The sequence below is a fragment of the Canis aureus genome, chromosome 15, assembly GCF_053574225.1.
Source record: "Canis aureus isolate CA01 chromosome 15, VMU_Caureus_v.1.0, whole genome shotgun sequence".
Lineage (NCBI taxonomy): Eukaryota > Metazoa > Chordata > Mammalia > Carnivora > Canidae > Canis > Canis aureus.
The window spans coordinates 42204329-42224529 of NC_135625.1; the positions used below are offsets into that span (position 1 = coordinate 42204329).

Consider the following 20201-nt stretch of genomic DNA (forward strand, 5'->3'; position numbering starts at 1 on the left):
TGTCTTCACCGGGTGTAGAGGAGGGTATGAGAAGTGGCAGTCAGGGCTTGGGCCCCAGAAGACAGCTAGGCTGGGAGCTAAATATAGATGAGCTCTTCTCTGTCCTGTCTGCTCCCCACTCCCCTCAATGGTGCCAAGCCTGCCCACAGTACTCAAGGGCACCCAACTGGAAAAGGACAGGACCTCCCCCAAGACATTCCTTATAGGATCCCACTGGTCAGGCTGCAGGAAGGCCAAGATGTGAGGGAGAAAGAGAAGAGAAAATGTCACATCCTTCAAGATGGCTACTAAGCCACTAGATCAAGGCTGGTGACCAGCTGTCCTCCCTTTCATACCCCAGAAGAGGAAATGAGTTTGGCTACAGTAGTAGGTAGATTGGGTAAGTAAAGTTAAATTTGAAAATAATATGAGAAGTGGAAACCCATTCCTCAGTGAGGGAAGAGGGGAAGAACTATTATCAGTCTTGGATGGTTTAAGGAAAGTTGTTCCCAGATGTACAAGTATAACCTAAAAGATTATTGTTGTGGGTTGAATTGTGTCTCCTCCTCCAGAAAATTTATATTTGAACTTCTAATGCACAGCTCCTCAGAGCCTGACCTTATTTAGAGACAGGGTCTTCACAGAGGTAATCAAGCTAAAGTGAGGTCATCAGGGTAGGCTCTAATCCAGCACGACTGGTACCTTTATAAAAAAGGGGGAGATTTGGACACAGTGATGAACATGTAGTAGAAAGACAAGTTGAAGAGACACAGGGAAAACGATGGTCATTTACCAGCCAAGGAGAGCAACCTAGAACAGTTCCTTCCCTCAATCCCTGAGGAAGTACCCAGAGGACTTCCAGCCTTTCCACCTGTGAGACACGAAATTTCTGTTGCTTAAGCCACTCAGTCTATGGTACTTTGTTCCCATAATCCTAGCAAACTAAAACAACCATTAGAGACTCTTTCTACAACTATTAAAAATCCCCAGGAATTTATAAAAACAATCTTTTCATCTTTTATGCCCAGGAAGCCTGGTAGGATTAGTTACTAATAGAGCTGTCCTCTCATTGGACTGGGAGTTTTGGTGACAGGGAGTAATTTAATTGAGTACTCTGCCTGGAAATCATAGAGACTTGGGAAAGTCATTTTGTTTTCTGTTGTTGCTGAAAGCTCTTTAACTCCTTTTTACCTAATTCCTAAAAAACAAAAGAAACAGAATACATGTGTGTTTGAACACATTCAGGGTTTTTACTTATGTCTAAATATAACTGTGTGTGTGTGTGTGTGTGTGTGTGTGCTCGCGCGCATGCGCCTGTAGAGAAAGAGAGAGAGAGAGAGAGATTTTTCTCCCAAGACTTTCAGTGGGTGGCAGGAAAAAAAATCGGCATCATGCCGGCATTATAGCTGATGTTTGGTACTATTTATAGAGCCGGCCATGGCCATGTCAGATCTTTAAAAGAAGAAAACATCTGGGTGCATTCCAAAGCAGAGAGGAAAAACCTAAGTCACAACATATTATACAGCAGAAGGCTGCAGCTTTACAAAAGTTACAATTACATTTGCTAAACATAATCCTATACCTCAGAGGATCTTCGGGAACCTTATTCTGGTGCTCAGTGTAATGAAAAAAATTACACAATAGTCATTGTATTCTCAAGTTTAAAAAAGCTCCCAGGTGAACGAGTGGTTTCCAGAGGGCAGAGAACACACACTGCCTCAGCGACGGGCCGCCAAGTGGCCAGTGGCCACCAGCAGGCAATGAAGAGAAGCAGCCTCATTGAACTCAAGTCAGCAGCTGCGCTGACGTTCCCAGCAGGGCCAAAGTTAGAGCCAAAAACATCCCTTCACGCCCCTCACTGGAAGGCGGGTGGCACCCCCTCCCTGCCCCAACTCGCAGAGATGTCATAAGGATGAATTAAAGAAAAATATTTAAACTTATATAACATTCGGGACATCTGCACTAAGAGAAAAAAAAAATCACTATTTCTACAATATTTTGCAGACCTAAAGCGACAGTGTCCTACTTTAAGCAAAACCAATATATTAAAAAAAAAAAATTCCAGATTTTGAAAGATATATATCAGAACTAAATTGTCCAATGCATAGGAGAGAGTAAATTCCATAGAAGTTGAGGTCTCTGCTTTACTCACCAGGGAATACCCAGCACCTAACCCCAGTCTTGACACATTACATATCCTCAAAAGTTATTTGTTGAATAAAAGAATTATTTCTATTAAACAGTCCGTTCCATCAGTACACTTAATGAATTATAAAATTTGCAAACATCCTGTTCAGATGCTCCATCCTTCAACATGCGGGAAGATATAGGTACCATAGGGGAGACGGCCCTCTAACATGGCCCAGACTTGGGGACCACTGTGTCCTGTGAGACGCCTCTGCCCTGGACCCGCTGCCGCTGCCAAGTGTTTTCCTACATTCGTCCCTGGCATCTTCGGCCCCCGTGTTCTAGAAGCATTATGTGGGCAGGGCTGCTGTTTGAAGATCCTTCTTCCTAGTTTCCCAGCGACAACCATAAGGAAAGAGGGCAGCAGGTTCCAGTCTGGCTATGGCTTTGGGAATGACTAGATATGTGGGTTGTCACCATCTGTGGCTCCCAGGAAGCTAATGGATTTCAGGGCTGAGAGCAAACCAGGGCAGGCTATCCCCTCTGCTTAGTGCTCTCTTCACAACATACCTGCATCTGCTTCCACTTTTCTAAATGTTTGTTTTTAGCTAGAAAACACCTGGTGCTTCTGCATTGGGGAAGGGGAAGAGAAGGATCCCTACACAGCCTCTTAGCAAGCTTCCAAGGATCCACAACAGGCCTGATCCCCAGAGAAATACTTCCCGGAGACAGCAAACACCTAATCCACTCAGGCTACTGGATATCTTTCCATCATTTTTTATTACTTTTACTATAAAAAATTAATAAAAGCTCACTGTGAGATATTTAGAGCTGCAGAAGAAAATATAAAAAGGAAAACAGAAATCATCCATAATCTGGTGAGAATTTCTGTTAGCATCTCGGGGTACTGTATTTCATCAGGCAGTTTAGAAGATATTTAACCTACAGCTTAATGGACATGGCACTAACATTCTTCAAATATTTTTATTTTATTTGGCTGCCTACTACTCCACTGTATGGATGTACCATAGTTTCTTTAACTAGTTCCCTGCTGTGGGGGAAAAGTTGATTCCAGTGTTTCAGAAAAGTTAAGAGCACCACAGTGTACACTTTTATAGACACAAGCTTCCTTGCATCTCTGATCGTTTCCTTAGGATAGAATCTTAGAAGTAGATCTAAAGTACAGAACTCCCCAAAATCATGCTTACCAGAAAGGTTGCACCAATTACAGTTCTAATAATAGGACTTTATACCATTCTATCATATCTCCATGACACTGAGCAATGTCATTTTTAACCTTCAGTAATTTTATAGCTGGAAAAATGGCATCTCATTTCCATTTTAATTAGCACTTCTATTATTGTTATTATTGGCACTGTTATCAGTGGTAAGAGCTCAACCGGACTTTACGTCACTGCCACATGGCATCCTGGCAAGGCAGGCCCTCTCCTCCTCCCGCCACAGAGAGAAAAACTGAGGCCCAACTGAATGATCCTTCACAAGGTCAAACAGCTAAATTTTGGAGCCAGGACCAGAGCCTGACTCCAGAACCCCATCTGCCTAACCATTCTACTCTACTGATTAGTCATAGAATCAAACATTTTTCTGTGTCTGTAGCCACTGTATTTCTCTTTCTCTGAACTCTAGTGAATTTATTTTTCTGTGTAGAAAAACAGCCTTCAGCATTTTGGATGTTTTGACACTATAAGCTTGTGCCAAGATTCACACATCACCCCCAACCTCTCCTTCCTCAGCCCAACCCAGCCACCTACCCATCTCCCCACACGTCAAGTGTGACACATCAAGTGTCTCCTCTCTACGTTGCAAAAAAGTTTAAACTGGCTTCACCTAAGCCCTCTAGAGATTACTCAGAATGCCCTGGAATTTAACTAAACCTAGACTGAGAAATATACATTCACAGTCAAAAAAGTGATCCTCAATATCAACCGCATGGAACCAGATGGCATGCAAGGGTTTGAAAACACAGCCCTCACAGGGGCGCATCCTATCAGAGCATCCATTCCTTTCCTTGTAGGAGGCAGAGCAAGAAGTGTTCTCCCTATGCAGAGACAGGAATATCTGCTGACAGAGAGCTCCCATGTCAGAGACACCCGCCTACCCTGCAAACAGTCCCGCTCGGACAGCTGAAAGGGAGCTGGCTAAGGGGGCTCCCCTCCTTGGGAACCACCTAGTTACCTGCTTGCCTGGAATTCATGCTGCAGGAAAGTTCTGCAGGGTCATATACCAGCCTTTCGCCTGCCTCGGAGCTCACTCCGCAACTTGCAGCCATCATTTGCTTGATTCAGCTCAGGTTAGGGAGATGGATAGGATTTTCCCACAAATCACTTGATTAGTGTGAGAAATCTATGCTCCTGCTGTTCTAAGCATTGCAGGGATTTTAGGTTCCCTTTAAATCTCTCTGAATAGTATGGTTCTTGCAGCTTTCAGAGTTTGTTTCCCAAGATTTCTTTTTTGAAAGCATGGCACTATTTGGCAATCCTATATTGTTCCTCCCTGGTACCTTGACCAGCAATATTTCGGAAGAAGCTCCTGAGCTCTGAAATTCAGAAACAGTATTCCAACCTTTTTACTAATCACTCTAAGATGGCTACTGCCACAGAACCACATGGAATCCATGACCTGGCTCCTGCCCACCCTAGCCCATGAGCCTGACCCATCCTGGCCCATCCTTAGAAGAGAAGCCACCCTTCCACTCGCACCGTTGTCACCCTGTATTCCTACAGATTCTTGCACACTTGCTATGTTATAGGCACTACGCTGGATACTTTTTAGCCAGTACTCCACTTAATCCCTACAACAAATCTATGAGATGGGTATCACCAGGTATTTGAGAGCTGGGGAAACAAAGGTTTGGAGCAGCCACATGGACTCTCTGAGCCAGGCCTGTGGAGATAACTTGGGTTTGGATAAACTCCGGGTCCTTACACCTCTGCACTTCCATTTTCTCTGCTTCATCTCAGAAAGACCACCGGAAATAAGATTTGGAGAAAAGTTGGATGTGTCCTCCTGCCTGGTAGCCCCGAAACACAAACTCCTTACTGCCGTTATCGCTCCCACAAACAACCTCGTTCCCTAAGTGAGCACAGGGTTTGGGACCCCTGCCATCCAAGAAGAAGAGCATCCTCTCCAAAGCACGGAGGGGCCTGGTATAGTCACATATCCTATACACACGGGTTTTGTGCAAGGTCACGTCCCTCCTGGGGCCGCATTGATGGTGCATCGCAGACCCAGCGCAGTCTCCAAGGTCAGCATCTGCTCAGCTTCTCTGCTGCATCTCTCATCATGCATTGTTCTCTTTCCTAAAGCCACCAAATCAGTGTCCTTCTACCAATCCCACTTGTTCCCTGGCCCATTTTGCTTGCTTTCTCCCTACAGGCCTCTAACTACAACTAAGGAGGTGTTCTACTTCTTCCCAGTCTATATGAACAGGTCCCTCTTCCCAAACTGTAGGGACTTCTCCAGGAGGCGGCCTCTCCATCTTTCCTCCCTTTGTCCTCGGGCATCAGAGAGGAAGACACCAGAGGGTTTGGCCCCCACTTTATGGGTTTCACCCCACATTCAGATCAAGGACCTTGGGTAGGTCCCTTCTCTCTCCAGGACAATATTAGGTAAAAATCAGGGAGAGGAATCTTCCTCCCATTCCCTCCTCTCTCCTGCCTCAGAAAAGATGTAAAAAAAATAAGTAAGGAGTCTCAAATAAAAAAAAGCTTTAGGAGAAGAAAGAGAAAAATGCAGTGGGCCTTCCCTAACTGGCCCAACCCCAGGCCAGTAGTCTCTCTCACCTAGCACAACTGTCTGATCTCAGAGGAGGGATTGTAATTCCAGTGAGCAAGTCCATTTCCTCAAAATACAATCGTACCAAAAAAAAAAAAAAAAAAGTAACTATGCATAGTGATGGATTTAACTAGACTTACTGTGGTGATCATGTTGCAGTATATTCATATATCAAATCATTATGTTGTACACCTGAAACTAATACAATGTTATATGTCACTTATACCTCAATTAACAAAAAAAATACAGCCACAAGAGCCACCTGGGTAGGCAGCTCCAGGCCTGAGGGAATCTGAGACTATTTTTTGAGGACTTTGAATCCACACCCTCATCTTGGCCTTATTAATTCAGTCATAATTCTTCAGAATTTACAGGGGCCCTATTACAGTGGGAAGCTCAAGTGGTAGCATCGGCACAAACCTTTTAATTTTGATTTAGAAACTCAGACCCTCTGTCCTTATCTCCCGATCCCCTCCTCCTGTGCTCAGGGGGCATCTGTCTCCACAGCCCTTGCCCAAGGTCCCCTCCCCACATCAGAGCTCTTGATCTCCCTTCCAGTCATTGAGAAAATGAAGCAACAGGAGAGAGTCCCCACTCTGGCCGCCACCCGTCCCACAACACCCCTACCCACCCACCCAGCCAACTGCCTTGTGACCATGGCTGCCCTTCCCTCCCCTGGCTGTCCACACCGCCAGCCGAGCCACCCCTACCTCATTCTGGATCCGAGCCTCTCCCTCCCTCCCTCCTTCCAGACCAGGGCTGCGGCAGTCCTCACCTGCTTCTCCTGCATCACCTTTGTGCTCTTGACTGGACTGTTTCCACCGTACACACACATCCTGGGATTTTCCCCATTTCAAGCACACACACCCCACTCCTCCATAGATTGTTTACACGAGCTATCTCCAACACCTCTCCACCAACCCCTCCAAGGCCCTCACCTCACACACCAGCAGCTCGCTGGCGGCCTTCCTGTTAATGTCTGGTTCTCAATCCACACCTTCGTCACACGCCGGCACTATGTGATCTGCTGATCACACCCTCCTTGATGATGCTTCACTTAGTTTCTGAGGCAACCTTATCTCAGGGGCCGCTCCTCAGTCTCCTTTGCTGGTTCATCTTCACATCTTAGAACAAAGGCCAGCAAACAAGGCCCACTGGCCAGCTGCCTGATTCTGTAAAGACAGTTTTACTGAACCCAGCCACACTCGAACATTTACATGTTGTCTCTGGCTGCTTTTGTGAGGAAAGTTTAAAATGTTTACTATCTGGCTTTTCAACAAAAATTCACCAATTCCTCTTCTAGATCTACAAGTCCTGGGGTTGCCAGAATTCAGTCTCTGTACCTCCTCTCTCTACTCATTCTTGAGGTTACCTCATCTGACCCCATACTTTAAATAGTATCAATACACTCACAGCTCCCAAGATTTTTCTCTAGCATAAACGTCTTCTCAACGTCATCTCTGAACTCTAGACTTATAACCCAATTGACTAGCAGGCATTTCATGTAGATGTCTAATATCTCCCCAAACAAAATTCTCACCTCCTGTTTCCTCCAATTTATTCCTTCCCCAGACTTTTCTATCTCATGCCAAAAGCCTTGGAATTCATCTTTGAACCCTCTTTCTCTCAAACCCTACATTCAATCTATCATGAAATCCCACTGGTTCTACCTTTAAAATATATCCAAAATCTGACTGTCCCACACCCCCCACTGTTAACACTAATCCAAGCCACCACCACCCCCAGCCCCCTCCACCAGGATCATTGCCTTCATATGACTCTCCTGCATGCCCTCAGGGTATGCAACATATGGCCTGAGTGACCTGTTTAAATCATACACCCTGTTACCCCTTTACTAAAAACTTACCAAGGATTTGATGAAGCCCCCCTTGGCCTCATGGCTACATCTGACACCACAAATGTCTCCAGCTTCAGGGCCTCTCCTGGCCTGGACTGCCCTTACCCCAAACATCCGCATGGTTCACCCTCCACAGCCCTGGGTCTCTGCTCCAGCGTTACTCTCTCACTGAGACCCTGCTGGACACACCCTCTCCACACACTCTCCCCCACTGCCTTGCTCTGCTTTGTTTTTCCCCATTTCACATATTGGCCTTCCTACATATTGATTGATTTGTTTGCCATCTGTCTCCCCTCACTGGAATATCATCTCTGGAAGGATGGGGACTGGGTCAGTTTTGTCCACTACTGCATCCTAAAATCTTAGAACTGTGATGATCAATTATCAATACTTTGAGCAATGAATAAATGAACACATAACATTTCAAAAACTCACATCCCTATTCAGAAAACTGAAGGATGAGGGAGAGAAGCCCATCACTTCCATCATGATGAAATCAAAGAGCAGGGCCACCCTCAAGCTCTCCCAGCCCTATAGCCTATAGCATCCCTCACCAACCTGTCCCAGGGAATGGACAAGTAACCTGGTCCCCAGCGACAAGGGGCCTGCCCACCAGCTACTCCCCATACCTGTCTGCAGAGCCTCCTGCAGGACGTTAGGAGGCAGGATGGAGAATTAGACAAGGGGCTGCTCTGCAGACAGAGGGAGCCCCATTCCTACTCTTCTGTAGCACCCCCTACCTCAGTCAGCAGGCGGGAACCTGGAAAGGGGGAGCCACAGGGCATGGCACAGGGACAGCACCAGGCTGCAATCCGCCACTCACCAGGTGTGTTACCCATACCATAGCCTCAGGTTCCTTGGTAAAATGAGGCTGACAACCAAATGTTTAGAAATTTGAAAATAAAGGTAGTCTCAGACTCTTTCTCCTCTTCTTTTTTGTGCCTCATCACACTTAAAAAAAAAAATCTACAATTTAGAAAGAGGTTATGCCTCTGCTTTTTCAGTGTGCTAGTGAACATCCCTCTTGAGTTCCCTACCTACTCCCCATTCTACTCTCTTTTTCTTTCTTTTCCTTTTGGCTCATAACTTTTCCTTCCTCTCCTCACATTCTGAAGACCCTAAGTTCCAGGCAGGCAGGGGAGGACTGGCATCCCAACACCCCCTCCTGTCTTCTGGGACCCTACAGGGCAACGTCGCTTTCTGCAGGAGCAAAGCCAAGACAGGCAGCAAGAAGGGGGGGCTCTGGGGATCCCTGGGTGGCTCAGCGGTTTAGCACTGCCTTCGGCCCAGGGCCTGATCTTGGAGTCCCGGGATCGAGTCCCATGTCAGGCTCCCTGCAGGGAGCCTGCTTCTCCCTCTGCCTGTGTCTCTGCCTCTCTCTCTCTCTGTGTGTGTCTCTCATGAATAAATAAATAAAATCTTAAAAAAAAAAAAAAAAAAGGAGGGACTCCTCAGGAGAACCCCAACCCATTCCCTCACCCCTCCCAGCAGCATGGCCCGAGCTCATTACACAGGAGTGAGAGATTCTGAAATCAAAGCAAAGCCTGGCGTAGGGGACATGCAAGGCACCTCTCCCATCAGTTCCTGACCGACCACAGGACCCCTCTGTGGCCCCCAGTATTGCGTGCTAGCTCTTGGCTCTGGATAGCCACTCACACCAAGAAGATCCTTCCTCTATCCAAATCAGCCTCATCCTTCACAGCTTAGGACCCCATGCCTCCAGAGCCTTCTGTGACCAGATTCTCTCTCACTGGCATCCACTTTTTTCAACACTTCCTGGATTCAGCCTCACAGCAGGACTCAGCTGAATGCACCCGTGTTCCAGACATCACCTCAATGTGTGCTAGTGTCAACTAACTCATCAAGAACCTGCCAGGGCCACACAGGTGCTTGCCCCACCCTGCTGCAGCCAGGACATGTGGCCACCAAGAAGCCCCTGTTGATTACAAGGTAGGGTGGTGTCTGCGGGCAGAAAATCTGGTTTGTTCCATGCTGGCTCTTCTGCCTACTGCCCATACGACCTGAGGCAAGGGGATTTGCCTTTCCGAGTATCACTTTCCTCCTGTGCACAATGGGGATAAAGATGCCTGCCCCATCCACCTCTGAGGCTTGCAAATACAAAACACCATACACATGTGCATTAGTATTAAAATAAACAGAGCAGCAAATCAGCCACATGGCCCACACCACTCCTCATCCAGGCCGACTTTCCAGCAGGCCTCTCCACTTTTCCCGGTGAAGCCTGTGAAAGCCCAAGGATGTGCCCCTCAGAGCGGCCACCTGCCCCGCTGAAGGAAAGTGCCTCGGAGCCCCCACATAGCCTGGACACACCACGGAGCCAGCCAGCTGTGACTTGCACAGAAGGCGAGACTCTCAGGCTACCCGGAGTCTATGCAACAAAGGAAAGCACCATGGGAAGCAAAAGCACTCTGGAAAACCAGCCACAAATGAGGCACTATGTCAGGAAGCAAAACCAGGAGGGCACCGCTGGAGATCCTCTGCACCCAAAGTCGCTCCTCTAAATATGACAGCTGTCGGGAGCTGTCGGTGCATTCCCTCAACCTTAATTAATAAGTGAATTAAGCATAAGGCATGGCTTCTGGGAAGGTTGCTCCACACCTTCCTGCTGGAAACCTGCCAGCTGTCCTCACTAGCACCAGAAGCTCTGGGGATCCCTGGGTGGCTCAGCGGTTTAGCCCCTGCCTTCGGCCCAGGGGATGATCCCAGAGTCCCGGGATCTAGTCCCACGTCAGGCTCCCTGCATGGAGCCTGCTTCTCCCTCTGCCTGTGTCTCTGCTTGCTCCCTTTCTCTCTCTCTCTCTCTCTCTCTCTTTCATGAATAAATAAATAAATAAATAAATAAATAAATAAATAAATAAATAAAACCTTAAAAAAAAAAAGGCAGCTCTACACAACAGCCCACTTTAGGCTCTGATGCCCACGTTCCTTGTCCCCGATCTCTGCCACTCACTAGATCTGTGACCCTGACCCTGACCAAGTCAGAGCCTCTCTGAGCTTCAACCTCTCCACTTAGGGCATCTGCAGGTGTGTGTGAAGCACGTAAATGCACCATCTAAAGGCTAAGTAAGGTCTGAACACCATAGGGACAAGGCTGGGGATGTGTGTGGAAGGGAGAGGGGGGAGGAGGAGGGAGCAAGGTCGTCACTGCCAGTGGTCACCATTCCTGGCACAGATATCCTGCACCTGCAAACTCTCCAGCCAACTTTGAGCAGGGTAGCCCATGCTGCACTTCCTGGGGTGCACGTGGCTGACCTCACCCAATGCACCTAGGCAGCTGCCTCATGAAGTTTAAGGAGCCCCACAGTGCCTGACACGTCGCTACATGTATAGTCCCTGCTCACGTTTATGGTTTGAATAACCGATTTAAAGAGCATGTTTTTCTGATGTGTAAACAATACATTCGCTGTAAAATATAGAGAAAATTTTAATAAAAGAATCAGGTGTTTCCTAAAACAAGAGATAACCACCATTATCACTCTGCTTTATCATATTCCGTTCTATTTTTCATGACCGTATGCATTTTTTTTATAAAATTGTATTTCTACTCTATTTACTTTTAAACCTTTATTCACTTAATATATGTTATTAGCAATTTCTCATATTCTTATATATTATCAATGTACTTTTAATAGCTTCCCTGCTTTCCATTTGATGGATGAGCCATATTAGATTTAATTAATCCCCCCATACAATGTTTTGTTATAATGAATAATGCTGAAAGGAATATCCTTGATTAGAACTATTTTGCACAGCTCTGATTATTTCCGTAGGATAAATTCCTAGAAGAGGAATTGCTTGCTGGTTTAGAGGGTATATTTTTGAGACATGTCTCTCGTGTTTGCAAATGATCTTCCCACCAGCTAAGTCTGCAAATGTCCGCATCCCGGCATTCATATCAACACAGGGTGTATCGTTTTCATTTTTGCTCATCTGGTAGGTGGATAATGATATCTTGTTTCTAATGCAATGTTCTAATTATTACAGAGGTTGTGTGCTTGTATACCTTTTTCTGGACATTTGCATGCTTTTTCTCTTTGTTTGAACTATCTATTCACATCCTCTGCCTACTTTTCCATCAGGAGACAGACTGATTTTTTTTAATACTCCATGGGGAAGAGAATTAGTTCATAGCCATCTTTGCTGACCCTGTCCTCGTGTTTAACAATCGCTCCATTAAGGCATTAATGCTAATGTCTAGCTTATATCCTTTTCCTGTGACTGAAACCCATTTGCCCCCATCCTGTCTTCAGTGGGGGGCACTGCTCTCTGTCTCTCATCCACCGGTATGACCTTTCCTTGTCACCTGTCAGCTTCTCCAGAAGATGAAAAATTCCTCCTCATTTTTGCCCAATTGAGGATAACTTAGGAAGTCAAAGCATCACCCTTCGGTGCTGTCTCCTCCCCTTCCATTGCCAGGGTCTTCTTCAGGCCCTCATCACTGCTCACCTGGATGGCAGCAAATTACTTCAGGACCAGCCTCCATATCCCAGGCTGGCCCCCCCAGACCTCAATGCCACCCACCATTCCACCACCACTCGTTTGTCCTAAATGCAAATGGGACTGCCTCTTCCTACCTAAAACCCTTCTGCTCCTCCATTCGGCCAGCTGGTCCTTCCCTACCTGGGTACACTCCCACTCCCTCTCTCTCCTGCACCCCCCAAAAGCATACCTCATGTGCTCAGACGCAGCAACACCCAAGTATTACTCATAGTGCTCTGACACACTGCACTGCTTCAAGCTTCTGAGGCCTGCCAGGGTGGCTGCCCTCCTTCTTGCCCCTCCCCATCCACCTGGGCGGGGAGAGGGGGTGGATCTTATTTAGTTCTCAGGTCTCTGTCAGGGGCTGCTCTCTCCAAGAGGCCCCCTCTGGCCATACTAAGCAAGAGGAACTGTGTGTGCCCTGCATTCTAGGATGTACGACCACCGTGCCCACCACACCTGACTGTGTCCTAGCGCGGTCTGTGCCGCTGAAGTCCCAGGCAGGCGTGTGAAGCCAGCTGAGTGTCCTGCTGCATGGAGAGGAACAGTGGCAGCAGGGTTGACACGAGGCTGCCCCAGGTGAGCTTGCCCATCTGTTTCCTCGAGGTCCTCTCTAGGGACCTGGGCTCTTTCACCTTCCAGGACAGGCTCAGCAGTCCTTTCTGTCCTTTCCTGGGCTGCGCCCCCCCTCAGTTTACCCAAACCCCTCCACCCTCCTAGCCTGTCTCACAATCCAGGCAGCCCGGCCCCCTGTGCCCACGGGGTGCTCTTCCCCTGGGCTCCTCAGATACCCACCCACCTGGCTGCCCCAGGAGCCGACACTCTTCCCTAGACAGGGTCCGGCTGGACAGGGACCCCACCTGTCCCGTTTCCGATGGACTCCCCAGGGCCGCCCTCAGCACTGGGCACAGAGACGGGGTACTGGGCAGCCCCTGCCAACCTCGAGCTAGCCCCGCAGAGGGACTGCCCTGGCGCTTTCCCTTTCACTCAGCGACTACACACATGCGCTTCATTAGGAATTTATCGGGTGGTGCTCAACTCACCAACTCATCTTGCTCCTTACCTGGCTCAAACCCCTGCAAGGCAAAGCCGGCACAGCCTCTGCCTCATTCTCAAGAGTGTGAGGGAGTTTTCATCCCAGGGCTGCCAGTCAGACAGCAGCACCCCACTGCTCCCCTGGCCCCCCAGGGAGCCAGCCTCCAGGACCCAAGATAGCCCAGCCCCTGGCCGCAGTGTGCACCTTCCTGGGGCCTCCCCGAAGGCTCCCCACCACCCACAGGGCTCCAAGCGCGCCCAGGAGATGCGTCTGCCCGGTAACAGAATCAAGTCTGGCTGAAAGGAATGTGGCATTACAGCCCCACATTGTAGAGGCTTCTCTCAGAAGTGAGAAGCTGAATGAAAATTCCAAATTCTGTTTTGTTTTGCCCAGGTAATGGGTGATTTCAGGGCCTCATCCAGATCCTGTGCTTGCTGCGGACATCTCATTTCATTTATCCAACAAGATGCTAGAACTATATGCCTCAAGTCTCTCAGCTCCTCAAGATTCAGATTAAATAATATTTCTCACATCACACCTCCTGCTGCTCCTCCCACTATACCCCATCCAATCTTTTCTGCTCCAATTTCTGGCAGGCACTCCGCCAGCCCTGGCCCTTGCAGCAGCCCTTCCCAATCACTGAGGCTGAAGAGCCTGCTGTATGAATCAGGGGAGGTGGAGCCCGGTATATGGTGCTAGTACAGGGCACTCAATAAACACTGCTCAAATGCACGTGTCCCTGTCTCCACCATTTGGTTAGAGAAAAATTAGGAGCCCAGAAAAAGTAAATGGTCTATTCAATTTGGAAGCTGGAGAAAAAATGAGCTACAAAGCAAATAACACTGACTCAAAGGATAGAGGACCTTGATTCCGGTCCTGTCTCTGCCATCTGGTCAGTGTGTGAGGACACCAAGGCCCGCTGCCTCTCTGGGCCTCTTTGCCACATCTGGAAATGAGAGATTAGACTTAAAGGGAGGGCCTCACGCAGCAGACAGGCCCTGCCGGTTGAGACAGTATGCGGGGAGGGGGCCATGCAGGATGCCTACACCCCTTCCTGCTGTCCCAGGAACTTTGGCTCCCAGTCACTCTGATAGCCCCAGAACAGGGGTGAGGTTTCTGAGAAGCCACAAAGGGCTGTCCCAGTAAAGGGCCAGGATTCCTGGACCAGACAGCCCCTCCCACAGTCTCCTCTCAGCGCTCCGCCTCCTCCTCCAGCTGAATCTTCTGCTTATCCATTTCCTAAAGATCATCACGGAGGCTCTACAACCTTCCCTTTTTAACAACTCTTGCTGACGGAAAATTCTTCCTCATACCTAATCTAAGTCCATCTGCTGCAATTTCTGTCTATTTTCTCTCGTTCAATCCTACTGGAGATGGAGAACAGCTGGTCGCCATCCTCCATATAACATCCCCTCCTAAACCAAAACCAGTTATTACATCACCCCTCAGCCTATTTTTCTTGTGGCAGAGCATCCACCATCCCTCTGACCTGCCTTTACGGATTCTAGCTCTGAGCATCACTGAGCTCCGTGGCCCGCATTGGAGTAGGCTCCATAAGCTCCGAGTCCTTCTGGAGTTCTATCGTGCCCAGCTGGATCTAGGACTCCAGAGGCAACATCCAGAGAGAAGGGCAGTGCAGAAAGAGATCGATGAGAACATAGTCCAAGCCCCTGGCTTTATATATGAAAACACTAAGGTCAGAACACACGAGTAAGTGCAGTGCCCAAGGTCAAGTCTGAGGGATCGGGCTCCAGGTGCTAGACGCCAGATATTGCCGGCGCATTGCCCTGAGCAGCTGCAGCATGTCCTTGATGCGGCAAGAGCAGGACCAGCCTTCACTGAAAAGCAAAAGCCCACCACTGCCCAGGCACTCCCCTACCCAAACTCCATCTTCTGAATCCTGAATCCCGAGGCAGAAGTCTGCAACTCCACCATGAATGGCTCGGATTTCCATTAGGAACTCAAACACCACAGTCAGTGGCAACACTCTTAACTATTTACACCTTAGTATGAATAAGTAGATTTGATCCTATCTAACTCTTGCTACGGAGATTTAGAGGTGAGAAGAGAACAAAGAACAAAGGAACTGGGAGAATGACAGGCACGTTTCCCTGTTGGCTACTGTGTCTAGGGTCAGTCCTGTGCATGAGGGCTGATGGCAGGCAAGTGTCAAGACAGTGGAGCAGCGAGGGTCCTACCCGATGGAGTCCCTGCGCATCTAACAGGCCTGTGCTCAGAGCCATCTGCCCTGCCTGCCTCCTGAGGGGTCGCCGCACCACCCCAGGTGCTCTGGTGAGGTCTGCGTGGAACAGAACACGGTGAAGTCTTGCTTCACTGCTCCTGCAGGGCAACTCCAGGAGCATCCCAGAATTCTTGACTTCCCCTGGTTAACTGTTGGAGAAGTGAGGTGAGCAGGGTGTCTAAAATTAAATCTCAACCTCTAGGGTGCCCTTAAGTGACAGGAAGGAAGAATCAGAAGGAAAGAAAGAAAGAAAGGCACATATCAGATTTTAAGTAAGATCGTTCCTCATGCAATAGCTCCCGAGTGGGCAGGGAGGAAGGAGGAATGTGGGTGTAAGGAAAAGTAAGTCAAGTGAACTATTTACTAATAATTTAGGGTATGAAATTTCCCTAAGTGAAGAATTAAGGGGAAATAACCTTGTGTGATGAGCACATTTCAGAGCCTACATTTCAAAACAGCCTTCACCCCTGTGGTGAATAAAGAGAAGCATCATACTCGAATCTCTTCACCTTTCAGGGGATATTCCAGACTATTTCAAACCTCCAGACACCCCCCCCCAAATAACTGGGGAGTTCACAAGCAACCACCCAAGAAGAAAGAAAAGGTCTCAATGGCACTTAAAAACACCTGACACGATAAACATGTTTATTTGATCTCCCCAAAACCCCAAAATTAAATTTTAAAATAGAAGGACTCTGATAAAAAAAATTTTTTCAAAAAAAAAAATTTCATGTTTTCAACCCTATTCTCAGAGGACAGTTTTCTTTAATAGCAATATTGGCACAAAATGGTGAGATCAAAGTAGGTTGGCAAAGAGATTGTTAACTGATGTGTTTATGATGCAAAGGAATGACAGGAAAGAGGAACAGAAAAGTAAGGAAGGGACTTCTACTTGCCAGGTAAGTCACCCAGGGCTTGTATGAAGGCAGAAAGGGGCAATGCCTGCTCAGCATAGTAGTTAAAAGAGAGAAAGCCTAGTTGCCTAAACAGGGAGAAGAAAAAATGCAGATCTAAGGATCGTGCTTGTCCAGGGGCCGAGCTAAAGCTACCATGTTTGATGACATGAGGAGTAACAAATTTAATTTTCTGAGCACCAATCAGTCCCTTCCCACATAAACAGGTGCCATGCTTCACAAGGAACCAATCAGCCTAACGCAAGAGACTGAATTCTCCAAAGTGGATCACAACAGTGGGGCTGGATCCTGGATTTCATGCCCCATCCAAGGTGAAGTGGCAATGATGGTGTTTTGCATGTCATCAATTATTCTTCAGCTCCGATTATCCTTTTTTTAGTCTAGAGTTGTTATTTTAACAATCTTTGTTCCAAATGGGGAACTCCAAGGAAAAGGAATGGGGAGGAGAGAGAAGACAAGGCGAGGGCTCCAGTGTGTCCCACTTGCTCCCTCTGCTCCCTCCCCCCACCCTGCCTTTTTCCTCTCCCGGCATGAGTCACCATTCAGGAGCTGGTTTAAAAGCCTTACTTTGAATGTCCTCTATCATGATAGAAATCTAGCAGAACAGCATCAATTGAAAGGACCCTCAATTTTCACTACCGGTTTTTGGTTCAAGGCACCCCAGAAACTCAAAAGCATTTTCTGGTTTCATTACTACCTTCTGGAAAACCAAAGAGGGCCCCCTCTCCAACTCCCTCCACTCACTGGGGGCCTCCTCTCCTGGGCTCTCTGGGGTCACCTGCCCTAGAAAGACCACAGGAGAGAAGGTGTGTGGCCAAATATGCCCCAGTGGCAGACAAAAAGCTCAGTGTCCACTCCAGGCTCCCAAACACAAAGGCATAATTTGCAGGGCTGCAAGTTTGTTTTGTTTACTGTCAGACATGTGCAGAAGAGAAAGCTGACTGTATCCTGACCAAAGGAAAAAAAAAAAAAAAAAAGTCAGGCAGCTGTTTTTTAACCATTGTGAGTAGAGCTCCAACAATAAGGACTCCCACCCAAAATAGCTGCATAAAGGAGCTGGAGGACCTGTTGTGGCAGTTAAAGAAGAATTAAAAGCTGAAAGTGATGTGTGAAGCCAGAGAAGGGTGAATGTCACGGGCACCTCAGCAGGAAGGATGTCATAGGGACAAGGGGTCGCTAGAGGTTCCCTCCCAGGTTGTTCACTTCTCGCCAAGACTGGGAATCAAACTCCCCAGCTTCAGGTCTAGGAGAGAGATTGGGGTGAGGCAATTCACCTGAGCTGCCCAAAGCCCCTGAGACTTGTAAGATCAGACCCCGACTGGCAGCTTCAGAGCATCCCGCAGGTCAGAGGACACACCTGGCGAAGTGCTGTAGGGCATTTGAATAGGAGCTGCCTGCGCCAAAGCAGGAAGTTCAAGACCAAACACATCACCTTTCTCTCCATGGGGACCTCGCTTCCTAGGAGGCCTATCTAACACCTCTCACTTGCAGAAGCCCGGGGAAAGGAGTTTGCCCCGGACCCAAAAGCGGGTCTCAGAGCAAGGGAGGCCCTTGCGGTCTCACAATTTAGAATGCACGAGGGTGTTTCGAGGCCGAACCAGCTGCTGACCGTGGCGAGCTTTTTTGCTTGAAGAGCGATGATCAGAAACAGGGTAGACGGTGGCTCCAGCACCCTCTGGGGCGGGGACCTACCTGCGCACCTGCGGAGGCGGCTCCTAGGAGTCTGCCCCTGCCACCAGCCTCCACCCTTTAGAGCCACTGGCCTGTCTGCCCTGGACAGCCCTTCTCTGATAAGGGTGTAACCTTCACAGGGGATCCGTTGAGCTTCACCCCCTTTACTTCAGGACACACCAAGCCTGGAAAGCCTTCCGGTTTTCGGGAGCTATCATCAATTAAGTAATTTCTCTTCAAGCTCTGAGAACTGTGTCTCGTTGGTTTCTCACCAAGTTGTGTGTCACACGGATGCCCATCAGGTCAAACAGGACAGCCACCCACACCCCCGGGAGATTTCTTTTTCCACCAATATAAGGAACGGAGACAGAGCAAGCAAAGGGTGGGAGGGCGGGAGGAGACAGAAGTTTGAGGAAGGCCTCAAGTTGAAGGTCACGGAGTTAGGGGGAGGCAGGTCAAGGTAAGGAAAGGGGCAGACCCTCCGGCACAAAACCCACCCCACCACTCCTGTTTCTGGGCACCGGCCTCGCAACGATGGGTCGGCCAGGAAGCCGCGCATCCAGGGGTCCCACTCCCTTCACCCCACGAACCTGGATGTACCCCCCGGTCGTGCAGTCAGTCACCTGGCCCCTGACCAGTCCTATTTCCACAGACCTGAGTGCAGCTAATTGAGAGAGTAGTAAACAAAGCCAGTTCCCGGCAGCGCAGAAGTTTTCCAGATCGTCAGCTGGTTCTCATCCCGACAAAAGACGGCGATCTCCCACCTCTGCCGCGTCTCCCGCCCTAAACTTTTCTCTTCTTCCCGCAATTCCTCTGCCTCTGCTCCCCCGCCAGCCGCGGAGCACGGCCGCAGGAGCAGCCCCCCCGGGGCGCGGGCGGGAGTACCTTCTCGGCGGGGCGGACGGGCCGGCGGCGGCTGGAGCCCGCGAGCGGCGCAGGACGCGGTCGGGGGAGCCCCAGAGGACGACGCCTTCCCGGCTCGGCGACCAGACCTTTCGGCGGCGCGGCCCGACTGTGCGAGCGAGGCACTTGGCAATTATCTGCGGGCGCCGACGCCCCGCCCCCTGCTCCCGCGATTGGCTCTCCGCGCCCGGGCAGGACCGCATTGGCTTCAGCCGACCTCACTCATTGCTTCGGCTCCTACTATTATCTAAGCCATCAAAGGAAATAATTCCGTGTTTCATTGACAACCTGTAAGGCTCTCCTCGGGCCCCGGGGTGGGGGCAGGACTGGGAGTCCAGGGGAGGGAGGAGGGGAGAGTAGAAAAAGTGGGGGGGGGGGAGGGAGGAGAGCTCGAGAAGGGGTGGGGGGGGAGAGAGGGAGAGAGAGGGAGAGAGATGGAGCTATCAAGCAATCAGATTCTTGCTCCAGCATTTTAACTTCCACAAAACAGAGCCCATAGCAACAATTTTCTGGCCTTATTCCCCCCCCCCCCCGCCCCCAAACTGGTGCCTGTTCCTGAGGGCAGAGAGAAATGTAACAGCGGGGTTTCTGCCGTTGTCAGGCTCTGGAAAGCAGAGCTAGGGAAGGGCTGAAGAAATATAGTGATGTTTAGCCCGGGGCCACCTTGGAGGGCATGTGAAGGTCATTTTAGATTATTTGGGGGAACAAATGAGGCGCCTTCACTGGAGTTGGTCCATCAGTTCTTGGACTCACGCTGCACGGAAGCCCCCAACCTGGGAGCCGATTTCCCTTTGCAGGCTATGCAGAGTCTCGGAAGAGCAGCACTTAAAGTCAGTGAAAGTCTGGAATTCCTCACTGTTCTCGCTGGGAGGTCCAGAGAGACAGGCACGCCGGAGCTCACCATTCTGTTGAACCCTCACTTTGGCTTATTCTGACCTGGCTTCAATTCGTGGTTTAGACCTGTGTCATCCGCCAAGGTGGGGACGGCTTACGCATTTCCTCTTGTTCAACCAAAAATCATAAAGCACAAAGTCTGGCCTTTATTTCCCTAAATGTATTTTTTCACCATATGCAAAGATGCTATTTGGTAGGTGAATCTTTTTTAAGGAGAAAAAAAAGGGGTCTTTTAAAGAAAGCCCTTAGAACGTCAAGTTTCAGATTCATTAGAAAACAAGC

At 48.9% G+C, this 20201-nt stretch overlaps 1 protein-coding gene across 6 annotated transcripts in view; it reads right to left on the reverse strand.

Annotated features, from left to right (window-relative positions):
- The window catches only part of ZMAT4 (zinc finger matrin-type 4), a 353108-nt gene extending 333986 nt beyond the window's left edge, over positions 1-19122 (reverse strand). Inside the window, exons 1-2 of one of the 6 annotated variants that reach the window (XM_077849308.1) lie at positions 13323-13599; positions 6840-7073 (exon numbers count right to left, since the gene is read on the reverse strand). Coding sequence is in view for 1 of the 6 variants with exons in the window: in XM_077849302.1 (XP_077705428.1) it covers positions 12450-12454 (5 nt within the window). In the remaining 5 variants the exon portion in view is untranslated. Of the gene's footprint in view, positions 1-6839; positions 7074-12449; positions 12571-13322; positions 13600-18712; positions 18738-18776; positions 18963-19007 lie in introns of those variants that run through there. The other 5 variants (XM_077849302.1, XM_077849306.1, XM_077849307.1 and 2 more) reach the window with 5 other exon arrangements.
- Between the last annotated feature and the right edge of the window lie 1079 nt (positions 19123-20201).